Consider the following 26,990-nt stretch of genomic DNA (forward strand, 5'->3'; position numbering starts at 1 on the left):
GGATGAGGTCAGGGCGATAGTGCGAGACGAAATAAGATCTAACGAGCAGAATGTGGATTCCATCTGGGTGGAGATAACGAATAGCAAATTGAAAATAATCGCTAGTGTTAGTTGTGTTATGAGTGATGAACAGACCTGATGGACAATGGGTACAGAGTTAACCATCCCCCCCCCCCCCCGAGAACCACGAACTATTACTGTTGCTATGCTGACCATGAGAAAGAGAGACGGAAAAACCAGCAAGAACATCGGCGACAGATAAGAGAGACGGGGGAATTGCTGATTAACCGTATTGTGACTCCTTTTTGAATTATTTACTGTTTCGCTGCAAGGACAATAGTTTGCTCATAAACATTCCTCAGTGGATTGAAGGAGTGGCCTTATTTGATGCACACAGTCATTCAGGAGTAATGGATAGCTGAGTCCACGTGAGTAGGGATAAAAGACCAGTCTGGAGAGATACCCTCCAGATACGCCAGTGGACACTGATTGAGTGTTGGAATCCACAAGAAAGGTGGGGGCTTCGGAGACCGAACCAGGAGCTCGGTCATTAAGGCTATCAGTGTTAAAGCTGGGCGGTGGGGACTTGTGTGTGTGTGTCCACTCATGCCAGAGTGACGAGTCCACCACAGAAGAACGGTCTAGCAGAAGGACGGAGAGGTCATACCTGAATGACCACATCGATACGACGGATTAAGAAAGCAAAGGAAGGTTTGCCTGACTGTAGCCGTTACATCTTGCTCTCTCTCTCTCTCTCTCTCTCTCTCTCTCTCTCTCTCTCTCTCTCTCTCTCTCTCTCTCTCTCCCTCCAACGATTTCAATACAACTATAACTACATTAGCATTCGTGAAATGAACTGAACTTTATACTTTTCTATGACAATTTATTTACCCCTAGACATCGATAGAGCTTGTTTATTATTGATTATTATTATTCCTACCCTTTTAGGTTTATTATTGCTAACTTGTTTTATATGTATATTTGCATTATTGATATGATTTTGCTTATTTTATTAATAAACACCTTTAGTATAGTACCACCAGACTCCAACGAATTCTTCGTTCTCTGCTGGGTAGACACCCAGTTGCGGGGTACGTAACAGTTGTCAATGATACACCGAATAATATCATTACAGTGTCACAGGCAGGAAACAGAGGAATATCTGAGGCATGTAAGAACGGAACAGCAGTTATCATGGGGAACTTTATCTTGCGAAATCAATTTGGTCGAATGTTGTTTAACTGACAATGGAACATGCATCCGAGTTCTGCACTCCCATTTCCCGGAGTATGGAGAGCTGTTACTTTCCATTTGAGACTCAGACTGACAATTATTGCCTACCACGATCCTTCGTGGAATGTCAGTAGTTAAAATTCTCGTGTTGAACACTCAGTTCTCAACCATAGGAGATCCATTTCCTCTTTGGATTTATTTACTCTATTCATGGTTATTTCTAATCTGAGTCTGATTGTATTCTAGACCTGACTCTGCTCGTACCTTCACCACCGTCCATATCTCTCTCTTTACAGAAGGGATTACAACGTCAGGAGTTTGAGGAGATGTGGTCTGTCACTGAAGACTCGCGTGTTTCTCCGGATGTACGGCGGAGAGCATTCTGGTTTGTCGCAACGCCGCCTGGTGTGGAGGCTGCAACGCACAGGGTCGCCAGAGGGTGAAGAAGGTTCTAGACTCAGCCAACGACATCGCAGGCAGAAACCTCCCCTCCAACGAGGACAGGTTCAAGAGGCACCGCGTCCATTACTGAGGACTCTCACCACCCGGGAAATGCTCTGTCATCATTCGTACCATCGGAGAGGAGGTACAGGAGCCTGGTGACCCGCACTCAACGATTTAAAACAAACTATTTCCCTTCCACCATCAGATTACTGAACGCTTCCTGAATATACGAGAACCCTCGATATTCCCCTATTTGCTGTATTTATTTTAGTACCTTACATTAAATTTACATCTTTGCGCAGTACTGATCGTGCAAATGATCACTCTCAGCTAGTATATGTCACAGACAATAAATCAGATGGTGATCCCGGTGGAAAACTCGCGATACGGATGGACAGGACATGTGGCACGCTGGTCTTCACTGAGAACAGGAGTCGGGAGGTCACATTGCAGTTGTACAAGACATCGGTGAGGCCACACTTGGAGTACTGTGTTCGGTTCTGGTCGCCCTGCTGCGGGAAAGATGAGCTGGAAAGAGTGCAGAGGGAGATTTACGAGGATGTTGCTGGGATTCGAGTGGGTGAGTAGTGGAGACCGGGCTGGCGTGAGGATTTTATTCTTTGGGGTGCACGGGTGACACTATAGAGGTGTAGAAAACCCCGAGGGGAACAGATAGAGTGAATACGCACTGTCTTTTATCCCAGGGTGGGGAATCTGTGAAGCAGAGTGCACATGAATGAGGTGAGAGTGGGTGGACAGGAGGGAGAGAGATTAAAGAGGAGGAGTGGAGAACGGTGCACGCAGGAGAGAAGAGTGGCAGAGATGGCGAGAAAGAAGGAGATTGGTGGGGAAAGAGGAATGTAGGAGAGTGTTGGGGGAAGGGGATGAGAGTTGTGGAGGAGAATGGTTGGTGGAGGGACAGAGTGGGTGAAGCGAGAATTTGAGGATTGGTTGGATAACAGTGGGGGAAGAGAGACGGGGGAGGAAAACCGATTGTAATGTGATTCAAGTTGGCCCTACGGACTGTTGACAGAGATCCTGGATCTTTTCAGGAATATCCGTGCACAAATGTGCTGACTTCTCGCAGATGAAACGGTGTTGACGATTGCAAAGGTATCTCCATTCGTGCGAGTCGCAGGTACCGCAGACGGACGTTCCAGTGAAATCCTTGACCATAAGACTAGAAGCCTCTTCACTATCAAAGAAGGATAATCAATTTCAACGGGGTCAAAACAGCTCCAGGAGGACACTCGATACATTCACCAAACTAATCCCACCGCATCGCCCTTTCCACACAGCCCCGTGTCGGTACCCAAACTAATCCCCCGAACCACTTTATCCCCAGAGACTGTATCGCTCCCCAAATTGATGCCACTTCCCCGCACTCTCCCCCGCAGCCCTGTGTCAGAATCGCATGGCCCCCTCACTTCCCACAGCTCCTGTTCTGTCTCCAAACTAATCCCGCTGTCCCAGTCCCAATCCAGGAACAGTCCGAAACTCACCCGCCTCCGCATTTTCCAATCCAGTATCTTCTGTATTGACGGCCGAGACCGTTGGAAACAACATTCTGCGAAATTAAATGTCTTTAATTAATGTTAAGAAGGAGCCTCTCTCAATGCCTGAACCTGGGAGTGTGAGGTACGTTGGTCTACAGAGACAGGGAGCTTCACTCTGCGTCTGACCAAAGGAATGTGTGATAGGACGGTGTGTATGGAGATTCACCCTGTGTCTGACCCCGGGAGTGTGTGATGGAACGGTCTGGAGGGAGCTTCAGTCTGTGTCTGATCTCCGGAGTGTATGATCGGAAGCTACACAGAAGCTTCTCTCTGCTTCTGACCCCCGGAGTGCGTGATGGGACTGTTTGTAGGGAGCTTCAATCTGTGTCTAACCCCGGGAGTTTGTGATTGTCTGGAAATCTCATCTCTCGGTGTGACACATACCTGCTCTTCTTTTGAATTTATTTCCAGCAACCTTGCATCAAAGTTTGAACAATATCTTTCCGCTCTATCGTAAGATGTTTCCAACGTGGATATGAAATAACAGCGGCCTTCATTTCTGATCCAGTCCTGGGAACACGCTTGCTCTGGAAATCAGGAACAAGAAAAGTGAATTCCCAGCACAACGTCCGATCACACACTCCCGCGGTCAGACTCAGAGTGAAATCCCTCCACACCATTTCGTCACAAGCTCGGATGGTTAAGCACTGTGAGAAGCTCACTTTACACTCTCAGGTTACTCATACAAGGGGTCAATCACAGAGTGAATCTCGCTTCGTCCGTGATGTCACAACGACCCGATGTCAAACTCAGAGTGAAGCACTTAATCTTTCTCAAGACTCACAGTCAAGTCGCATCACGCACATCCGAGTTGATACACTAGGTGTCACTCCCTCCTCACCGTCCCATCACAGACTCCCTCAGTCAGCACAGACTGAAACACCCTCCACACCGTCCCATGACACTCTCTCTGGGTCTGTCACAGAATAAATCTCTCCCCAAAGTCCCATCACAGAGTCCAGGGGTCAGTCACAGAGTGAATCTCCCTCCACATCGGCCCATCACACACTCTCTAAGTCAGCACAGACTGAATCACCTTCTACACCGTCCCATGACACTCTCCCGGGTCAGTCACAGAGTGAACTTCCCCCCAAAGTCCCATCACAGAGTCCAGGGGTCAGACACAACGTGAGCCTCTCTCCAGATCGTCCCATAACACACTCCCTTGCTCAGACAGAGAGTGAATCTCTCTCCAGATCGCCCCCTCACCCACTCACGGGTTCAGTCACGGAGTACGTCTCCCTGTAAATCGTCCCGTAACGCACTACTAGGTTTGACACTGAGTGAAGCTCCCCTCCACACCATCCCAGCACCCACTCCCGGGATCAGACAATGAGTGAGGCTCCGGGATACCGTCGCTTCACCCATTCCCGGGATCAGACAATGAGTGAGGCTCCGGGATACCGTCGCTTCACCCACACCCGGGATCAGACAATGAGTGAAGCTCCCCTCCACACCATCCCAGCACCCACTCCCGGGATCAGACAATGACTGAGGCTCCGGGATACCGTCGCTTCACCCACTCCCGGGATCAGACAATGAGTGAGGCTCCGGGATACCGTCGCTTCAGACACTCCCTGGGTGAGACACAGATGAAAACTTCTTATCTCCCTGCAATGTGATGAGTAGCAGGAGATGGTGGGGTTGAGTTTGGTGTGTTAACTCACCTTTTCTGCTGGTCAGCAGTTGACAGATTTGAGCCTTCTCTTCGGTCAGGGTCCTGTACTTAATTTCGAGGTCTGTGATCTTTTGACGGAGATCGGTTTGTGTTTTATTCAGATCGGAGAGATGGGTGTTCAGGAGGGAGTTTTCATTTTCGAGGACGAGCAATTTGTTTTCTTGCCCCCGCAATTCCTGGTGGTCTCGGTCGCAGGTAATCAGGGAGTGACGAATCTGTGATACTGAGAGTGATAGTGAGTCGTGTGTCGGTGTCACGGTCAGTGGCGTGTAGCTGCCACGGTGAATCGTGTGTCGGTGTCACGGTTAGTGGCGTGTAGGTGTCAAGGTGAGTGGTGTGTCGGTGTCCCGGTGAGTGGCGTGTAGCTGTCACGGTGAATCGTGTGTTGGTGTCACGGTGAGTGGCGTGTAGCTGTCACGGTGAATCGTGTGTCGGTGTCACGGTTAGTGGCGTTTAGGTGTCACTGTGAGTGGCGTGTAGGTGTCACTGTGAGTGGTGTGTAGGTGTCAAGGTGAGTGGCGTGTCAGTGTTACGTTGAGTAGCAAGTTGGTGTCACACTGGGGCGTTTTTGGCTTTACTGTGAGCGACGTGTCGGCGTCACGCTAATTGTCCTGTCGGTGTCACCATCAGGGCATTGTCGGCGTCACGGTGTGGGGCGCGTCGCTGTCGCGGTTTCGAGAGTGTCGTTCACAATGAGGATCGTGTCGGTGTTATGGTGACGGGATTGTCGATCTCACGGTGTGGAATCTGACAGTGTAAAGACATAAGAAATAGGAGCAGGAGTCGGCTGGATGGCTGTGTCACGTCCGTGTCACTGTGGTGTACTACGCTCACGTTTCATTCTATCTGTTTGTGTGCGGTTTGACTCCACCCGGAGCCCGTTGAACTCACCATAGATCGAGAGCCCGGCCACTGTCCCGACGACGACGGATGTAACTAAGCAGAGTAGGCAGATCTGACGGTACGGTCCATTTGCGATGTTATCTTTCGGATGCTGTGTATGCTGACCTGCGGAGAAGCCATTCAGTGTGAGCGTGAATTCAGCCGTGGTCCCTCTAGGACTCCCACCCAGAATCCGCGATCTCTCCTTCCACCACAATCAGCACCTCCCTCTCTCAATCTCATCTCTACTTTCAGCCGTCCTCGCACAGAGTCCAAATTCCTTGACTTGATAAAGGCTGACAGGTGTCTGCCGGATTCCAGAGATCAGTCATATCTCCCCTGAGCCTCCTCCGCTCCAGAGGAAGCGACCCAGGTGTCCGACCTCTCGTTGTAACACATGCCACCGAATCCCGGCAGAGTCCTGTTACAGATGGAAGGTTTGTGTGTGGTGGTAATAATCTTTTAAGTTGTGTCTATTTCAATGCGAGGAGTACTGTGAGGAAGGCTGACGAGCTGAGGGCGTGGATTGACTCGTGGAATTATGACATTGCAGCCATTAGTGAAACTTGGCTACAGGAGGGGCAAGACTGGCAGCTTAATGTTCCAGGGTTCCGATGTTTCAGACGTGATAGAGGCAGAGGCATGAAGGGTGGGGATTTTGGGGTGGCATTGCTAGTCAGGGAAAATGTTACAACAGTGCTCAGGCAGGACAGATTAGAGGGCTTCTCTACAGAGGACATATGGGTGGAGCTAAGAAACAGGAAAGGTATGATCACGTTAATAGGGTTGTATTATAGACCACCCAACAGTCAGCGAGAATTGGCGGAGCAAATCTTCAGAGAGTTAGCAGACGACTGCAGGAAACATAAAGTTGTGATAGTAGGGGATTTTAATTTTCCACATAATGATTGGGACTCCAATGCTGTTAAAGATCTAGAAGGGTTAGAGCTTGTACTATGTGTTCAGGAAAGTTTTCCAAATCAATATATGCAAGTACCGACTAGAGAGAATGCAATATTAAATATCCTATTAGGAAACGAGTTAGGACAGGTGACGGAAGTGTGTGTAGGGGAATAGTGATCATAACACCATTAGCTGCAACTTGAGCATAGATAAATATAGATCTGGCCCTCGGCATGAATTACTAAACTGGAAAAATGCCAATTTTGAAGAAATGAGAAAGTATCTAAAAAGCATAGATTGGGATAGGTTGTTCCATGGCAAGGATGTGATTGGTAAGTGGAAGGCCATCAAGGAAGAAATTTTGAGAGTGCAGAGTTTGTATATTCCTGTCAGGATTAAAGGCAAAGTGAATAACAATACGGAACCTTGATTTTTGAAGGGTATTGGAACTCTGATAAAGAAGAAGAAAGCGATGTATAACACGTATAGGCAACAGGGAGAAAATAACGCACTTGAGGATTATAAAAAGTGCAAAAAATACTTAAAGAAGAAATCACGAGGGCTAATAGAAGACTTGGGTAACTTTGGCAGTCCAGTGAATCCAAAGAGTTTCTCCAGGTATATTATGAGCAAAAGGATAGTCAGGAATAAAGCTGGTCGTCTTGAAGATCAGAGTGGTCGGTTATGTATGGAACCAAAATAAATGGGGAAGATCTTAAATGGTTTTTTTTGCGTCTGTATTTACTAAGTAAGCTGACATGGTGTGAATGGAAATAAGGGAAGCAAGTAGTGAGATCATGGAACGTATACAGGTTGAAGAGGGAGAAGCGTTTGCTATCTTCAGGCAAATCAGAGTAGATAAATCCCCAGGACATGGCAGGATATTCCCTCGGACATTGTTGGAGACTAGTGTTGAACTTGCAGGGACCCTGACAGATATATTTAAAATATCGGTATCTACGGGTGAGGTGCTGGAGGATTGGAGGATAGCTCATGTCGTTCCGCTGTTTAAAAAAGGCTCTAAAAGTAATCCGGGAAATTATAAGCCAGTAGGTTTGCCTTCGGTAGTAGTTAAATTATTGGAAATAGTAAGAAGAGGTGGGATCTAAAAGTATTCAGATGGACAAGGACTTATTAGGGAGAGTCAACATGACTTTGTGCGTGTTACGTCACGTTTAACAAATCTATTAGAGTTTTGTTTGAGGATGTTACAAGAAAAATGGATGAAGGGAAGGCAGTGGGTGTTGCATACATGGACTTCAGTAAGGCCTTTGACAAGGTCCCGCATGGGAGGTTAGTTAGGAAGATTCAGTCGCTAGCAATACATGGAGAGGTAGTAAATTGGATTAGACATTGGTTCAATGGAAGAAGCCAGGGAGTAGTAGTGGAATATTGCTACTCTGAGTGGAGGCCTGTGACTAGTGGTGTGCCACAGGGATCAGTACTGGGTCCACTGCTATTTGTCATCTATATCAATGATCTGGATGATAATGTGGTAAATTTGCTGATGATACAAAGATTGGAGGAGTAGTGGACAGCGAGAAAGGATTTCAAAGCTTTCAAAGGGATTTGGACCAGCTGAAAAAATGGGATGAAAAATGGCAGGTGGAGTTTAATGCAGACAAGAGTGAGGTATTGCACTTTGAAAGAAAGAACCAAGGTAGATACAAGGTAAATGGCAGGGCACTGAGGAGTGCTGTACAACAGGGGGATCTGCGAATACAGATACAAAATTCCCTATAGCTGGCGTCACAGAGTAGTAAAGCGAGCTTTTGGGAAATTGGCCTTTTCAATCAAAGAATTGAGTATAAGAGTTGGAATGTTAGCGCATAACAGGAAGGATATTAATAAGGTTGACAGAGTGCAGAGAAGGTTTACAAGGATGTTGCCTGGAATTGAGAAACAGAGTTACAGTGAAGTTTTGAATAGGTTGGGAATTTATTCCCGGGACCGTAGAAGAATGAAGTGAGATTTGATATAAGTATATAAATAATGATGTGTATAGATAGAGAGAATGCAAGCACGCTTTTTCCACTGATGCTGGGGGGGGGGGGGGGGGGGATACAAGCAGAGGACATGTGTTAAGGTTTGAGGAGGAAAAGTTTAAAAGGAACATTGGGGAGTCGGGGCTTCTTCACACAGAGAGTGGTGGGAGTGTGGAATGAGCTGCCAGATGAAGTGGTAAATGCGGGCTCACTTTTAATATTTAAGAAAATCTTGGACTGGTACATGGATGAGAGCTGTATGCGATGATATGGCCCAGGTTCGGGTCAGCGGGACTAGGCAGAAAAATATTTCGGCACAGCAAAGAAGGGCCAAAAGGCCTGTTATTTTATGTACTGTTCTCTGGTTCCATGGTTCTTAATACTGGCAAGAATAATATAAGCCCCCTTCGCCATCCTATCAGAAACCTTGGCCATGAACAATGGCATTGGACTACAACACACCTTAGCGTTTTGGCTTCAATAGTGTGTTATCTCTGAGCATTTGACCTACCAAGGTCAACGTTTTACGTCTGTCCGGTTTAAACTCGATTTGCCGTTTCTCCATCCCATATCAGAAACTGATCCTTGTCCTACGGAATTATTTGCAGGTCCTCTAAGCGATCCACAACACCCATCAACGTATCATCTACAAATATACCAAACCACCCATCTACATTCTCATCCAGATCGTTTATATACATCACAAACAGGAGAGATCCTACCCACATCCATAGATACAGGTCACTTCATTGGAGTAGAACAAGGTTACTCAATCACGGAATACAGAATAAAGGATCGAAAGTACAGAAAAAATGCAGTGCAGGCAGATTATAAGGTTCAAGAGCCACGAAGAGGAAGATTTGAGGTCAAGTGTACATCTTACCGTATTAGGGGTCAGTTCAATAGTCTGATTACTGTAGTGTAGAAGCTGTCCTTGAGCCTCCTGATACATGCTTTCTCATTTTCCCTCCGATGGGAGGGTGCAGAAGACAGAATGTCCGGGGACCTTTGATGGTGCTGGGTGCTTTATCGAAACAGCGCTATGTGTTGAAAGAGTTCATGGAGGGGAAGCTGGTTTCGGAGCTGGGCTCAGCTCTTTCCACAACGCGCTGCAGTTTCTTGCGGTCATGGGCGGAGCGGTGTTTATATTTTTTAGTGAGTGAGGAACCAGGGCGTTTCATGAGAACAGGGTAGAAGAGATGGTGAACCGGGAAGAAATAAAACATTTTTTTTTCACTTGGTAGACTGTGTAAAGGTGTGGGGACCCAGGGGAATTTGACTATCCGGACTGATAGATATAATGGAAGCTTGACAAATCCCGTATCAAGATCCCTGATGGTAGTTCACTCCGGAGCATGGGAGAGAGGAATGTTGAGAGATTCCGTAAAGGAATGGAGCGGTGAGACTGGACGGGAGAGGGAAAGATAGGGAGAGTAGAAGAGAGACGGGGGAAGGAGATAACAGGTGGCGTGAGATCCAAGTAGATTTTTTGAGCAGATTTGACTGTGAAGGACAGATCAGGAATTTGCAGCAGGTATACCATACAAGGAATGAACAAGGATATTCTCAAGGGCTCAGATGACAGACTGGTCTGGAGATGGCGTGGAACAGAAGGAGATCTGTCTGACCAATTTGATTGTGGAGGACTGATCAGGTCGAGGTGAAATGTACATAGATTTTAAAAAGCCTCCAAATGGTATACCACTCTCAGAGATGGTATGCGACGCAGTGAGTGAGGGATGATCAGAAATACGACTGGCTCGGCGATAGGAGACAAGGATTAGGGTTGCAGTTCATTTCTCAGACTGGAAGCCCGTCACTAGCGTTGTTCACGGGTGGTCGGTGATTTTGTTAACTATATCGACCATTTATAGCAGTTTATGCAATACCCGGTAGGTGAGCTTGCAGATGACTTTAACACTGATGGCGTTTTAAATAGTGAAGACTGTTATCTCTTACAGTGGGATCTCGATTCGCCGGGGAACAGGAGAGCATGCAATTTAGTTTGAGCTATCGTATGTCGGGAGGACTGTGTTAAAGTACGGAGGGACCCAGGGTTACAAGTACACGGTTCCCTGAAACTCAAGTCATAGGTAGTTACATAGGTTGCAGAACAGAGGGATCATGAGGAACAGAGATCACACAGCCGAGTGCAGAAACAGGCCTACAATACTGTCCCGAATGCATTCCCTCTGGCATTAGATCTCAACTTCCGTCTCCTCAGTCTGTGTCTCGTGTGGTCTTAGAATCGTCTGTCGGATCTCCTGTTCAGCATCTCCGGAGGGTATCCAAGGCCTTCTAATCCTTCCAATAATGTGGTGATCAGAACTGTATACAATACGCCGGATGCAGGCTAATCAGAAATGTTGATAGAGTTGCAACATAACTTCCTGACTTTTGAACCCAGTGCTCCCAATGATAACGTCAAGCGTGTCATACGCCTGCTTAACCAGGGATAATGACATTGGACCCCAATCTTCCTCTGCAAATCAACACTGTTTAGGGTCTTGGTTTTAAGGATGCGCTGTGTCTGAACATTTGACCTAACAGGGTGCAACATGTCACATTTGTCCGTATGAAATTCTATCTGCCGTTTCTCCAACACAGATCTGTAACTGATCCATATTCCACTGGATTCTTTACATGTCTTCTACACGATCCACAAAACCACCCATCGTCGTATCACCTGCAAACGTACCAGACCACTCATCTGAGTTGTCATCCGGGTCATTCACATGCATTACAGAGAGGACAGATATGTTGAACGATTGGAGCGTCTGTGCTTGTATACACTGGAATTCAGAAGGATGAGAGGGGATCTTATTGAAACGTATAAGATTATTAAGGGATTGCACACGCTAGAGGCAGAAAAAACGTTGCCGATGTTGGGGGAGTCCAGAACCAGAGGCCACAGTTTAAGAATAAGCGGTAGGCCATGTAGAACAGAGTTGAGGAAAAACTATTTCACCCAGAGAGTGGTGGATCTGTGGAATGCTCTGCCTCAGAAGGCAGTGGAGGCCAATTCTCTGGATGCTTTCAAGAAAGAGTTAGATAGAACTCTTAAAGATAGCAGAGTCAAGGGATATGGGGAGAAGTTAGGAACGGGGTACTGATTGTAGACGATCAGCCATGATCACATTGAATGGCGGGTACTGGCTCAAAGGGCCGAATGGCCTACAGCAGAACCTTTTGTTTATTGTCTATTGAGAGTTTCCAGTTGCATCCAGAGATACCGATCACTTCATGTAGTGGCGCAGACTAAATCAAACACAGAATGCAGAATAAAGTGTCAAAGTTACAGAGAATTTGCAGTGCAGGCAGAAAATGTGCAACGGCAAAGGGGAAGCAGATTGTGAGGTCAAGAGTACACGTATCATGGTAGAGGACGGTTCAATAATCTGATAACTCTGGGGTAGAAGCTGTCCTTGAGCCCAGTGAGACATGCCTTCGCATCTTCCCTCCGATAGTAAGGTGCAGAAGACAGAACGGCCGGCGTGGCTGGAGATGGTTCTGTGATGCTGCTGGCTGCTTCATCGAGGCACCAGGAAATGTGGACGGAGTTCATGGAACGGACGCTGGTTTCCGAGAAAGTCTCAGCTCTTTCCACAGCGCTCAGCAGGTTCTTGCGGTTACGGGTGAAGCAGTTTCGATATTGTGAGTGAGGAATCAGGGCGGTTCATGAGAACAGGGAAGTAGATGTGATGACTCGGGAATTCAATAAGGCATTTAACGTTTCCAGTTAGTGGGTTACACTGTAGAATGCTGGGGTCACAGCAAAATTTGACTGACTGATTTGTGAGCATTTGCAGAGATAATGTAGGCTGACAAACAATTTCCCAGATTGTATATCACACTGGAAGATGGAAGAAAGGGACATAGGGAGGGATGGAGAGGCAATGGAGCAATGAGGCTCTGGAAGTTAGTGTACGGCAAACGGAGGGATGGCTGACTGGACATACTATTGGCTCGGCGGTCGGAGCAAAGGTTGAGGGTTGAAGTTCGTTTCTCAGACTGGAGCCTGGTCACTAGCTGTGTTCACCCGAAGTAGCGGGTGGGACGGGGGATCTTTGTCGACTATATCGACCACTTGTAACAGATTACACAAGACGCGGTTGATAAGCTTGTAGATGACGTGGTAAACAGAAAAGACAGTTATCTCTTACGGCGGGATATCGATCAGCTTGAAATTTGGGCCGAGAAGCAGCAAATGCAATCTATTTCGGATGAGTGCGAGCTATAGTATTTCAGGAAGACAAGTCAAGGTGGGACATTCACCGAAAAGAGAAGGAACCCAGAGGAGTGTTATGGAATAAATAGACACAGGGGTACGGGAAAATGGTTCCCAGAAATTGAATTCAAGGTTAGATAGGGCGGTGAAGATTTAATCTTCATCAATCAAGACACTGAGTGCAGGAGTCGAGAGGTCACTTTGAAGTTGTACAGGACGTAAGGTAGGCCTCCTTTGGTGTTCAGTTTTCGTCCACCTGCTCCTGGTGAAATGCCACTGAGCAGCAAAGATTACAGAGGGAGCTTTACGGGGATATTGCCGAGACTCGAGGGACTGAGTTATGGAGATAAGTCGGACAGTTTTGGATTTTATACCTTGGAGTTCATTGGTGACCTTACAGAGGTTTCTAAAATCACGTGGGGCAAGACAAGGTGAATCTGTGGAATTCTCTGCCACAGGAAACTGTTGAGGCCGGTTCATTGACTATATTTAAGAGGAAGTTAGATATGGCCCTTATGGCTAAATGGATCAAGGGGTATGGAGAGAAGACAGATACTGGGTTCTGAGTTGGATGATCAGCCATGATCATACTGAATGACGGTGCAGGCTCGAAGGGCCGAATGGCCTACTCCTGCACCTATTTTCTAAGTTTCTATGTTTCGATGAATGCGCAGAGTCATTTTCTATTGACTTGGAGAATCGGGGATCAGAGCGCACAGTTCTGAGGTGACAGCAGAAGGAGATTTAACTGTCACCAGAGTGACATCTTGTTTAATCAGACGGTGCTCCGTCTGTGGAAGGAACTGCCAGAGAAATGGCTGATGCAGATGCATTAGCACTTGACCCCTTCAGAATGACGTCATCAATGTGAACACTGACCTGCCTGAGCAGTCACTGGCGTTTCTCTTGGTCCCGACGCGAGAGGAGGATCTTCATCCTTAGAGATGAGAAGTTCATTTTGGCGAAATTTCAGCTGAGAGTAAGTGGGGTCCGGACCATCTGGAAGAGAATGGAAGAGAATGCGTGTGAGAGAGAGAAAAATAAAAGCGCAAGGGACTGGTGGAGAATGGGGGGGGGGGCAGTGTGAGAGACAGGGAGAAAATATGAGGAAGATGTGGAAGTGAGTAGAGAAAGACGTGGAGACAGAACAGCTGACAGAGGGATGGATGGAGAGATGGAAAACAGGGCGAGAGATGAAGATATGCAAGAGATATACAATTGGCTCGGTGTGAGGAGCATAGGTTTAATGTTGCAGTTCCTTTCTCAGACTGAACCCGTCACTAGCAGAAGCAAATTCAGTTTAAGTCGGATAAGTGCGAGATATCGTATTTCTGTCAGACAGCCCAAGGTCGGACTTTCACAGCGTTCCGGAGGAACACTGAGGAGTGTTGGAGAACAGAAGGACCCGCGGTACAGGAATACGGTTCCCAGAAAGTGAAGTCACAGGTGGACAGGGCGGTGAAGAATCCGTCTGAACTCAGGCCTTCATCAGAATGTCACCGAGTACAGGAGTCAGGTGACCATGTTGCAGTTGTACAGGACGTCGATGAGGTCGCACGTGGAGTACGGTGTTCAGTGTTGTTCATCAAGTCAAGTCACTTTTTTGTCATTTGGACTATAACAGCTGTTACAGTACACGGGAAAAATGAGACAACGTTTTTCAGGACCACGGTGTTACGTGACACAGTACAAAAACTAGACTGAACTACGTAAAAACAACACAGAGAGAAAAAAAAATACACAACGACTACACTAGACTAGAGACCTACCCAGGACTGCATAAAGTGCACAAAACAGTTCAGGCATTACAATAAATTATAAATAGGACAATAGGGCAAGGTGTCTGTCCAGACTCTGGGTATTGAGGATTCTGATAGCTTGGGGGAAGAAACTATTACATAGTCTGGTCATGAGAGCCCGAATGCTTCGGAACCTTTTCCCAGACAGCAGGAGGGAGAAGAGTTTGTATGAGGGGTGCATGGGGTCCTTCATAATGCCGTTTAGTTTGCGGATCCGTTCTAGGAAAGATGCCATCGAACTGGAAATGAGTGCACGGGGAGATTTACGACGACATTGCCTGGGGGAGATTTACGACGACATTGCCTGGGGGAGATTCACAACGACATTGCTGGGACTCCAGGTTGCGAGTCAGGGAAAGAGGTTGGTTTGATTCCGACTTTATTCCTTGTAGCGCAGGGATGACCTTTCAGGGGTATATAAAGCCACAAGGAGCACAGACAAAGTGAATGGTCGCAATTATTTCATTAAACCTGGGCAGTCGATGACCAGAGCGCACAGGTATAAGGAGAGAGGGGAAAAAGATTCAGCTGGTGAGCCGTTTGACAACCCTTTGTTACCCAGATGGAACGAGCTGCCAGGGAATTGGTGGAAAAGAATACATTACACACTTGGGCATTTGGGAGTATTATGACATCTGAGCCCTCCAGTATGACGTCGTTGGTGCATCACTGACCTGTTTGTATATTGATGAGGGGTACGACTTTGCGAATGTTCAGCTCGGTGTAGGTGGATGTCAGGTGGTCTGCGAGAGAGAGATAGACAAGGAAGAGTGAGCGTGGTAGAGAATCGGGGAAAGTGAGGTGCAGAGGGAAGGGAAGAGACCAGAGAGGGTTGGGGGACGGCGAGAGGGATCAAGGGGGAAAGAGAGGGAAGCGAGAAGGATTACAATGACAGAGAGGCTGAAATGGATGTATGGAATGATTGAGAGGGGTGATCGAAGAGGGGCGATGGGCAGGAAAATGGAAGAGAATGGGGGACTGGGAACAAGGACAGATGGGGAGAGAGGGGATAAAGTGAGGTGAAGGGTGTGAGGTAGTCAGCGCGGATTGAGAGGCGAGACAGTGTGAGTCAAAGTCAAGGGCGATACGGAGGAGAGTTAGGTTGAAGGAGGAAGCGAGAAGGGAGGGGGCGTTAGAGGGGAGCGAGAGAGTGAGCAGCATGGGGAGAATGGTGGGAGGGAAAAGAGAGTGGGTGATGAGGGACAAGGGGACAGAGTGAGGACGGGGGGGGGGAGAGTGGATGAGATGGGAAAAGAGGGATAGAGGGGATAAGAGATGGGAAACAGAAGGATGAGCGTGAGAGGGAAAGGGAGAGAGAAGGAGGAAGGGATAAGGCTTGTGCAGAGCCAGAGAAGGGAGAGGAGAGCAAAGGGGCAAGATACGATTAAAATAAACTTTAGAGTGCTCCCTCATCACCGCATCTCTGCTTGCCCTCTCTAAACACCACCCTTCCCACGGCGCCCCTTAATCAACTGCCATCCCACAGCGCTCCCTCCTTTCGCCCTCTTAGCGGTCCCCCCTCAGTCACTATTCCACCCCACCGCCCCGACCACGACACTTCCACAACACTGCCCCTCCCATGCGTTCCGTCAACCCATCCCACTCTCTGTACACCCCACTCCACACTGCTGCCTCGATAACGCCCTCCTATGCCGGTCGCTCCACGGCACCCTTCCCGAAGCTCGCCATGGTCACTGACACCCCAAACACCCCGTCACGTTGCTCTCTCCTAATCGCCTCTCCTGCGCGCTCCCTCCGACATATTTTCAAACAGCGAATCATTAGGGTCAGTTAGTCCTGAGGGTTCTCGAAAGGAATGGACAAATTACATGACCACAGTCAAGGCAACAAAGATGAAACTGACTTCCATCTCTACAGACCTGGGGCACAGCGAGGGTCTTGACTTTAGGCTCCACGTACAACACATCAGGTTCAACTTGGTGCAAAACAGGGAGGTTCAGAAATTGGCTGAGGCTCCCTCATCATCGACCCAGCACGCACAGCCGGGATCAGACACCGAGTGACTCTCGCTCCACACCGTCCCATCACACACTCCCGGGATCAGACACGGAGTGAATCTCCCTCCACACCGTCCCATCACACACTCCCGTGGTCAGACTCGGAGTGAACCTCGCTCCACGCCGTCCCATCACACACTCCCGGGATCAGACACGGAGTGAATCTCCCTCCACACCGTCCCATCACACACTCCCGGGGTCAGACACAGAGTGAATCTCGTTCCGCACTGTGCCATCACAAACCCCCGGGGTCAAACGCAGAGGAAGTTTCCATGCACACAGTCCAACACACGCTCTCGGAGTCAGACTCAGATTGAAACTCCCTCCCTCCGTCTTTCTGCCCCCTCACCTCGGGAAGGGGACGGTGAGCCGGATTCTGTGCGTTTCTTATTCATGTAGGTCTCTCTGTCGTCCATCCTGTCGAGGATCCTCTGCGTCTGTGAGCTCAGGAAGCAGAAGTAACCATTGTCTCAGGAAGACTGTTTTGACAAGGGAGTCAAACCGACGCCAACAAACACAGGATGAGCAGCTGATAAAGAGGAACCGAGAGCAAGGGTGGGGGAGGTGTCGTGGAGAGGGATTGAGTGTGTGCGAGAGGGTGACGCACAGTGTTAAGAGTGGCGCTAGGAAGAGTAGTGAAAGAGATGAGAAACAGATGGAGGGAGAGAGGAGGAGATATGGTGTTGGCGGAGAGTGAAGTGGGGACAGTGGACCGAGTGGGTAGAGGGGGAGAGGGGAGTGATGGGAGAGAGGTGGGAGTGAAGGGAAAATAAGAGTGATATAGTTGGGAAAACGGAAGGGGATGTGGAAGACAGGTAGAGAAATAGACGGGGAGGAGATTGGAGAGAAAGGGAGAAATGTGGGTGCGTTTAACGTGAGGAAGAGAGAGAGAGATGAATTGAGAGGAGCGGAGAGGAGGATAGGAAAGGGAAAGAGAGGTTGTTACAGAGAAGAAAGCGGAGTTCAGCATAGGGAGGTATGAGGGAGAAGGAATGTAGACGAAGGATGGCGAGAGTAGTCGAATGGGGAGAGAAAGGAAAGGAATGGACGGAGGGAAGTGGAGAAGGAGGGCGGGAGGAAGGAATGTCTGAGTGATTTGCTTCCCTCCCTTCCCCAGTCCTGTCCGCCCTCCCTTCACCTCATCACTCACCTTTACTCATTCTCCTCCGTCACTCTCCAATATTCCTTCATCTCAGCTCCCTCCCATCACTCTATTACTACATTCCTCCGTTCCCCTCCATCCCTCCCTCTCTGCTCCGCTCTCCACAGTTCCCGATATCGAGCTGGGACCCGCCCACTCCGTAGGAGCCTCCCCTGCGGAGCGCTGTGATGAGGGAGCTCCACGCCGTCTTGTCCACTCGGGCATCGCTCCACGCTGGAGGGCAGTCACCTCCCTCCGGGGCAGGAGGACGAGTGGAATTGAGGAGGCCAGGCAGCTTTTCTGTAATTCCTCAAGAGCCGCGATTCCAAGGAAGAGTTTCCTCCACCTTATGCGCTCCCCCTTCTTTTCACCCCCACTTTTCTCACCCCCTTCACCTCCCGATGTCCCTCTGCGGGAACCGCCGCCTTTCACACAGGACCGTGAAGGCGAGGAAGAGAGCGCCAGAGGGGGCGTGAAGTGGTCAGCGCGGAGAAGAGAAAGATCAGAGGGGGACGAGTGGGTAAGAGGAGAAGGAGAAGGAGGAGGAGAGGGTACTTCCATGCCAATCCAGTATAAGGTATTCCCTCCGGCGAACCGAAGAACGGGAGAGGATGCCTCCGGCGTCGCGCTGATCCGGGAGATGTGAGAATGATTCACGGAGGTGGCGGGAGGTTACTGATCCCGTGACCTCATTCCACCTTCCCACTTGCTCACCCTCACATGTTTTCACCTCCCTTCTCTCTCCTCCAACTCCAAATTCTGCTTCGTCCCCTCCTTGCCCCTCCTTGGCCTGAATCACCTTGATGTCCCCTCCCTCGTCTGACTCCCTCCCTCTGTCACCCTCACCTTCTCGCCCCACCACTCCGCTCCATTTCTCCCACATCCTACTCCCCTGCTTCTTCCCTTCCCCACACTTTCCGCCTCTCTCTCCACCCTCCCAATATCGCTCCTGCCCTCCATCCCGCCCTCTGTATCCGCTTTTCCACTCCCCAAGATCCTCTCTCCCTCTTTCTCTCTCCTGCTGTACCTCAACCTCATCGCTACCTTACGTCACCTCTTTCACTCATCTCCCTTTCCCTATCCTCCCCTTTCCGCTTCCTTCCACTATCCATAACACAGCCCTTCGGCTTTCTCTTCCTGTCCCTCTTCCCACTCCCCACACTCCTCTCTCCCTCTCCCATTACCCCACCCCTTCCTCTACCTCTTCTCCCACCCTCCCTCCTCACTCCCCTTCCTACCCATAACCCGCCCGCTGCATCCCTCCCTTCCTCTCCGACTGAGGGACCGCACGCACACGCCCCCGCCCGGCACCCCGCCTTTCTTTTGTATCTCGGCGTCAGGATGAGTTTCCGATTGTCCTCACCTGTTCTTCGAACAAAGGCGAGGAGAGCAATTGGCGAGTTTTTCAATGGAGGGACGAACGGTTGTGCAGAGAGTAATGGATGTGGGAATGGAGAGAGGGGGAGGGAGGGACATGCAAGCAATTTTGGATGGCGGTAGGTTCATAAACAATAGACAATAGATGCAGGAGTAGGCCATTCGGTCCTTCTAGCCAGCACCGCCATTCACTGTGATCATGGCTGATCATACACAATCAGTACCCCGTTCCTGCCCACTCACCATATCCCTTGACCCAGCTATCTATAACAACTCTATCTAACTCTCTCTTGTATGCATCCAGAGACTTGGCCTCCACTGCCTTCTGAGGCAGAGCATTCCACATATCCACCACTCTCTACGTGAAAAAGATTTTCCGCATCTCTGTTCTAAATGGCCTACCCCTTATTCTTAAACTCTGGCTTCTAGTTCTGGACTCACCCATCAACGGGAACATGCATCCTGCCTCCAGCGTGTCCAGTCCCTTAATAATCTTCTATATCTCAATCAGATCCTCTCTCATCCTTCTAAATTCCAGTGTATACAAGCCCAGTCGCTCCAATCTTTCAACATATGACAGTCCCGCCATTCCGGGAATTAACTTTGTGAACCTACGCTGCACTCCCTCAATAGCAAGAATGTCCTTCCTCAAATTTGGAGACCAAAACTGCACACAATACACCAGGTGGGGTCTCACCAGGGCCCTGTACAGCTGCAGAAGGACCTCTACTCCTATACTCAATTCCTCTTGCTATAAAGGCCAGCATGCCATTAGCTTTCTTCACTGCCTGCTGTACCTGCATGCTTGCTTTTATTGACTGATGTACAAGAACACCTAGATCTCGTTGTGCTTCCCCTTTTCCTAACTTGACTCCATTTAGATAGTAATCTGCCTTCCTGTTCTTGCCACCAAAGTGGATAACCTAACATTTATCCACATTAAACTGCATCTGCCAATACATTTGCCTACTCACCCAACCTGCCCATTCACCCTGCATTCTTATAACATCTTCCTGACATTTCACACTGCCACCCAGCATTGTGTCATCAGCAAATTTGCTAATGTTACTTTTAATCCCTTCATCTAAATCATGAATGTATATCGTAAACAGCTGCGGTCCCAGCACCGAACCTTGCGGTACCCCACTGGTCATAACCTGCCATTCCGAAAGGGACCCATTAATCGCTACACTTTGTTTCCTGTCAGGCAGACAATTTTCAATCCATGTCAGTCCTCTGCCCCCAATACCACGTGCCCTAATTTTGCCCACTAATCTCCTATGTCTGGCTTTATCAAAAGCTTTCTGGAAGTCCATGTACACTAAATCCACTGGCTCTCCCTTGTCCATTTTCATAGTTATATCCTCAAAAAACTCCAGAAGATTAGTCAAGCAAGATTTTCCCTTCATAAATCCATGCTGACTCGGACTGATCCTTCTACTGCTATCCAAATGTGTCGTAATTTCCTCTTTTAGTATTGACTCCAGCATCTTTCCCACCACTGACGTCAGGCTGACCGGTCTGTAATTCCCTGTTTTCTCTCTCCCTCCCTTCTTGAAAAGTGGGACAACATTAACCACCCTCCAGTCAGCAGGAACTGTTCCTGAATCTATAGAACATTGGAAAATGATTCCCAATGCGTCCACGATTTCTAGAACCACCTCTTTAAGTGCCCTGGAATGCAGACCATCAGGTCCTGGGGACTTATCAGCCTTCAGACTCAACAGTCTATCCAACACCGTTTCTTGCCTGATATAAATTTACTTCAGTTCATCCTTTACTCTAGTTCCTTTGACCATGGGAGGGAATGAAAGTTTCGAGAGGGAGAAGCAAATGGTAACAAGATAGAAGGAGTTAAATTCTTGGCCTGTGAGAAGGGATGGTTGTGGGGTTACCCCAGGGGCTTGGTGTAACCTCGGATAAAGATTATGTGGGGCTGGGCAACACAGGCTAGAATATCCTCCCCCCAACCCCGTGGCTCCTTCTCTCAGATGGAGGAGCAGGTTCTGAAAAAGGAGAAGGAGAGTGTTGAGGAGGGGGACATAGGGTGTGGGAAGGGTGGCGTGTTGGCTAACAATTGGGGGAATTCTGTCTCGTCACCCTATCCTCGACTCCTGCCGTCTCTGACTGTAGGTCTCCGCCTCTCTTTGAAGGCTCGGAAAATCCTGACAGGTTTACCCCAGCAGGGGACGGCGCATAGCAAGGTGAGGGCCTGAGTGGAGTCCTCTCCACCTCCTATTCCTATTCACTCACCACCCCACAGTCTCCTATACATGTTCCTCCACCCTCACTGTCTCTCAGTCTCCTCTCCATTTACTGCTCCGACGCGTTTCCCACTGTGCATCCCTCTTCCTCTCCCTCTCCTATCCCTTCAAACTCCAGTTTCCTCACCTCTCCATCCTCACGCTCCTTCCTCCCTGTCTCTCACTCACCTTCCCTGCCCGCTAGCCACGGTTTCACTATCCTTTTCCCTTTCTCTCTCTCCATACCCCTTCTCACAGTCACCTCCCACAACCGTTACATCCGCATCTCTCCCACACCCTCCCTCTCCAACCCTCTCTATCTTTCTCTTCCCCCCTCCCGTTCTCACTCTCTCGCCATCACCCCCTCTCTCTCGCGTCCTTTCTCTCTCTACCACTGTCCGTCATCTCTCTACCCACATTCCCCTCTCTCCCTACGCGCTTTACGCCACTCTCCCCCCTCCAAATCTGTCCATGTGCCCTTTCCCACTCCCTCCAACTCTCCCACTCGATCTTTCTCTCCCCACCATTCTTCCCATTCTCTCCCCTTCATTTCAACTCTCTCCTCCCTCTCCCACTCAATCCACTCTGCTTTCCCTCTCAATCCGAGTCCATTTCCCGCGGTCTAAGCTTATTCTCCGATTCGTTCTCTGCCTCATCGTCACTAACCCCCCTCTCTATCATCCATGAATATCCCGAACCTGCTTCAATTTCGCTCCTCTGTCCAGCTCGCTCCCGAGCTCGACCCACACTCTCCCTATCCCTTTCTATTGCACTGTACTCTTCACTCAGCCTTCTCTTTCACACTCCCCTCTCCCTTTCTCCACCACCCTCACTCTCATACCTTCTCTCTTCCCAATATCACCCGCCCGCACTGAAATCATCTGTTGGATATCTGATACCAAACCGGCCGACAGTTCCGGTTCCTGGAAAGGCGCCGACGCTGCAAAGGTCGGGAAATGGCCGTACTTCCTCGTCACCATTTTTAACATCGCAGTCGGGATCGGTCAAACACTCCATTGTAAGTCAAGTGCCAGGGGAAAGGCGAAGGTATCTTTGGAAATGATGGAGGTGTAGAGGAGGTGTAGGTGGGAATTGTCTGGACCGCGCAGAGAGAGAGAATGAGAGAGAAAGAGTGACACAGAGAGCCTCAGCAATGACCATACATACACTCTCAGTCTCAGACACAGAGTGAATCTCCCTCCACACCGTCCCATCACACACTCCCGGGGTCAGACACAGAGTGAATTTCCCTCCACACCGTCCCATCACACACTCCCGGGGTCAGACACAGAGTGAATCTCCCTCCACACCGTCCCATCACACACTCTCAGTCTCAGACACAAAGTGAATCTTCCTCCACACCGTCCCATCACACATTCCCGTGGTCAGACACACAGGGAATCTCCCCCCACACCGTCCCATCACACACTCTCAGTCTCAGACACAAAGTGAATCTTCTTCCACACCCTCCCATCACAAACACCCGTGGTCAGACACACATTGAATCTCCCATAACACCGTCCCATCACACACTCCCGGGGTCAGACACAGAGTGAATCTCGCTGCACACCGTCCCATCACACACTCCCGTGGTCAGACACAGTGTGATTCTCCCTCCACGCCGTCCCATCACACACTCCCGGGGTCAGACACAGAGTGAATCTCGCTGCACACCGTCCCATCACACACTCCCGTGGTCAGACACAGTGTGATTCTCCCTCCACGCCGTCCCATCACACACTCCCGGGGACAGACACAGAGGGAATCTCCGTCCACACCGTCCCATCACACACTCCCGGGGTCAGACACAGTGTGATTCTCCCTCCACGCCGTCCCATCACACACTCCCGGGGTCAGACACAGAGAGTGAATCACACTCCACACCGTCCCATCACACACTCCCGGGGTCAGACACAGAGAGTGAATCACCCTTCACACCGTACCATCACACTCTCCCGGGGTCAGACACAGAGTGAATCTCCCTCCACACCGTCTCGTCACACACTCCCGGGGTCAGACACAGAGTGAATCTCCCTCCACACCGTCCCATCACACACTCCCGGGGTTAGACACAGAGTGAATCTCCCTCCACACCGTCTCGTCACACACTCCCGGGGTCAGACACAGAGTGAATCTCCCTCCACACCGTCCCATCACACACTCCCGGGGTCAGACACAGAGAGTGAATCTCCCTCCACACCGTCCCATCACACACTCCCGGGGTCAGACACAGAGTGAATCTCCCTCCACACCGTCCCATCACACACTCCCGGGGTCAGACACAGAGAGTGAATCTCCTTCCACACCGTCCCATCACACACTCCCGGGGTCAGACACAGAGAGTGAATCTCCCTCCACACCGTCCCATCACACACTCCCGGGGTCAGACACAGAGTGAATCTCCCTCCACACCGTCCCATCACACACTCCCGGGGTCAGACACAGAGAGTGAATCTCCTTCCACACCGTCCCAACACACACTCCCGGGGTCAGACACAGAGTGAATCTCCCTCCACACCTTCTCGTCACACACTCCCGGGGTCAGACACAGAGTGAATCTCCCTCCACACCGTCCCATCACACACTCCCGGGGTCAGACACAGAGAGTGAATCTCCTTCCACACCGTCCCATCACACACTCCCGGGGTCAGACACAGAGTGAATCTCCCTCCACACCTTCTCGTCACACACTCCCGGGGTCAGACACTGTGTGAATCTCTCTCCACACCGTCTCGTCACACACTCCCGGGATCAGACACAGAGTGAATCTCCCTCCACACCGTCCCATCACACACTCCCGGGATCAGACACAGAGTGAATCTCCCTCCACACCGTCCCATCACACACTCCCGGGGTCAGACACAGAGAGTGAATCTCCTTCCACACCGTCCCATCACACACTCCCGGGGTCAGACACAGAGTGAATCTCCCTCCACACCTTCTCGTCACACACTCCCGGGGTCAGACACTGTGTGAATCTCTCTCCACACCGTCTCGTCACACACTCCCGGGATCAGACACAGAGTGAATCTCCCTCCACACCGTCCCATCACACACTCTCAGTCTCAGACACAAAGTGAATCTTCCTCCACACCGTCCCATCACACATTCCCGTGGTCAGACACACAGGGAATCTCCCCCCCACACCGTCCCATCACACACTCTCAGTCTCAGACACAAAGTGAATCTCCTTCCACACCCTCCCATCACAAACACCCGTGGTCAGACACACATTGAATCTCCCATAACACCGTCCCATCACACACTCCCGGGGTCAGACACAGAGTGAATCTCCGTCCACACCGTCCCATCACACACTCCCGGGGTCAGACACAGTGTGATTCTCCCTCCACGCCGTCCCATCACACACTCCCGGGGTCAGACACAGAGAGTGAATCACCCTCCACACCGTCCCATCACACACTCCCGGGGTCAGACACAGAGTGAATCTCCGTCCACACCGTCCCATCACACACTCCCGGGGTCAGACACAGTGTGATTCTCCCTCCACGCCGTCCCATCACACACTCCCGGGGTCAGACACAGAGAGTGAATCACCCTCCACACCGTCCCATCACACACTCCCGGGGTCAGACACAGAGAGTGAATCACCCTTCACACCGTACCATCACACTCTCCCGGGGTCAGACACAGAGTGAATCTCCCTCCACACCGTCTCGTCACACACTCCCGGGGTCAGACACAGAGTGAATCTCCCTCCACACCGTCCCATCACACACTCCCGGGGTCAGACACAGAGAGTGAATCTCCCTCCACACCGTCCCATCACACACTCCCGGGGTCAGACACAGAGTGAATCTCCCTCCACACCGTCCCATCACACACTCCCGGGGTCAGACACAGAGAGTGAATCTCCTTCCACACCGTCCCATCACACACTCCCGGGGTCAGACACAGAGTGAATCTCCCTCCACACCTTCTCGTCACACACTCCCGGGGTCAGACACTGTGTGAATCTCTCTCCACACCGTCTCGTCACACACTCCCGGGATCAGACACAGAGTGAATCTCCCTCCACACCGTCCCATCACACACTCCCGGGGTCAGACACAGAGTGAATCTCCCTCCACACCGTCTCGTCACACACTCCCGGGGTCAGACACAGAGTGAATCTCCCTCCACACCGTCCCATCACACACTCCCGGGGTCAGACACAGAGAGTGAATCTCCCTCCACACCGTCCCATCACACACTCCCGGGGTCAGACACAGAGAGTGAATCTCCCTCCACACCGTCCCATCACACACTCCCGGGGTCAGACACTGAGTGAATCTCCCTCCACACCGTCCCATCACACTCTAACGGATTCTCAAACAGTGCGGATCTCCCGCTTTGCCCACTTTCCCCTGTCACCAATCACCAGCGCTTTGGTCTTCCTGTAGTATCGAATTCTGTATCTGTCTCAGAGATAGAATGTGTGTGCGACCAGATGTGGAGCAGAGGGAAGAGGAGGGTAGCAGAGGAGAGGGGAGGGCAGTGAATGTATGTTGAGTTATCACTCACTGGTCGGGAGTGATGAGGAACCACACGACCGGCCTGCCAACACAGATAGTGTCAAAACCGAGAGCTAGATATCCGGTTGAAGGGGAGCATAGCTTTAACATTCCCCCATTATTCCCGCAGTTCCCTGTGAACACAGACATAGAGACGTTTGGGCCGGGGGTGACGGAGCCGGTGTGCTGTTGACGATGAGGCGCGTCACGGGGAATGAGGATCTGGAAGAGAGAGGCTGACGGATACAGGCAGGGGTGGAGGTGATTCAGTGGCTGACGGAGACGGGGAGTGTGCAGATGGGGGATCAGGTGACGGGAATGGGGAGGACTGTTGAAGAGGGGGGAGGACTGTTGAGGAGGTTGGAGGACATCCTTAATCTCTCTCTGCTGCACTCGGATTTCCACACCCCCGGTTCAAAAGGGCGACAGTCGTGCCAGTGCCAGAAAAAATTAGGGAGAACTGTCTCAACAGCATTTGCGCAGAGACACTCACACCTACTGAGATTATCTGTTTAGAGAGGCTTGTCATACCCAAAGTCAACCCCTTCCCCGGCAAGGACGTGGCCGCTATCATTTGACAAACTCCACAATAGGTCTACTGCGGAGAAAATCTCATTTGCTCTCCTCTGGGCCCTGCACCCCCTGGACAATACAACACCAACGGCAGCCTGCTGTTGACTGACAGCAGCTCGGCGTTCAGCATCATCATCCCACAAGCTTCAGATCCTGGGCCAGTGAACCTCCCTCTGTAACTGGATGACGGACATTTTCATCCGGAAACATCAGTCAGTGCAGATCGGAAGTGACGTCACCGATCTACAGGCAGCGTCGAGGAAGCAGAGAGACTACAGAAGGGTTCAGAGAGATTGGGCGAATGGGCAAAGAAGCGGCGGGTGGATCACAGTGTCGGGATGTGTATGGCCATGTACTTTGGTAGGAATTAGGACACAGACTATTTTATAAATGGAGAGAAAATTCAAACATCTGAT

The 26,990-nt window shown here is 50.1% G+C and overlaps 1 protein-coding gene across 1 annotated transcript; it reads right to left on the bottom strand.

Moving 5' to 3' along the window:
• Positions 1–2,009: 2,009 nt before the first annotated feature.
• Positions 2,010–22,476, bottom strand: LOC140721952 (uncharacterized). Its single transcript, XM_073036777.1, has 8 exons — positions 22,329–22,476; positions 15,383–15,451; positions 13,789–13,908; positions 5,803–5,919; positions 4,901–5,134; positions 3,618–3,760; positions 3,180–3,244; positions 2,010–2,872 (listed from the first exon to the last, which is right to left on the bottom strand). The coding sequence occupies exons 1-8, from the start codon at positions 22,474–22,476 to the stop codon at positions 2,683–2,685; spliced, it is 1,086 nt and encodes a 361-aa protein (XP_072892878.1). The 3' UTR covers positions 2,010–2,682.
• Positions 22,477–26,990: the final 4,514 nt, after the last annotated feature.

The sequence above is a fragment of the Hemitrygon akajei genome, unplaced genomic scaffold, assembly GCF_048418815.1.
Source record: "Hemitrygon akajei unplaced genomic scaffold, sHemAka1.3 Scf000065, whole genome shotgun sequence".
Classification (NCBI taxonomy): domain Eukaryota; kingdom Metazoa; phylum Chordata; class Chondrichthyes; order Myliobatiformes; family Dasyatidae; genus Hemitrygon; species Hemitrygon akajei.

Excerpts from the sequence above, each read along its gene's own strand:
- LOC140721952 (XM_073036777.1), bottom strand. The coding sequence starts at position 22,476 with ATGTTAAAAATGGTGACGAGGAAGTACGGCCATTTCCCGACCTTTGCA. Across the intron at positions 5,135-5,802 it reads GGCCGGGCTCTCGATCTATG|TATCACAGATTCGTCACTCC; the intron begins GTGAGTTCAACG and ends TATCACTCTCAG. Across the intron at positions 3,761-4,900 it reads ACTGCTGACCAGCAGAAAAG|AGCAAGCGTGTTCCCAGGAC; the intron begins GTGAGTTAACAC and ends CCTGATTTCCAG.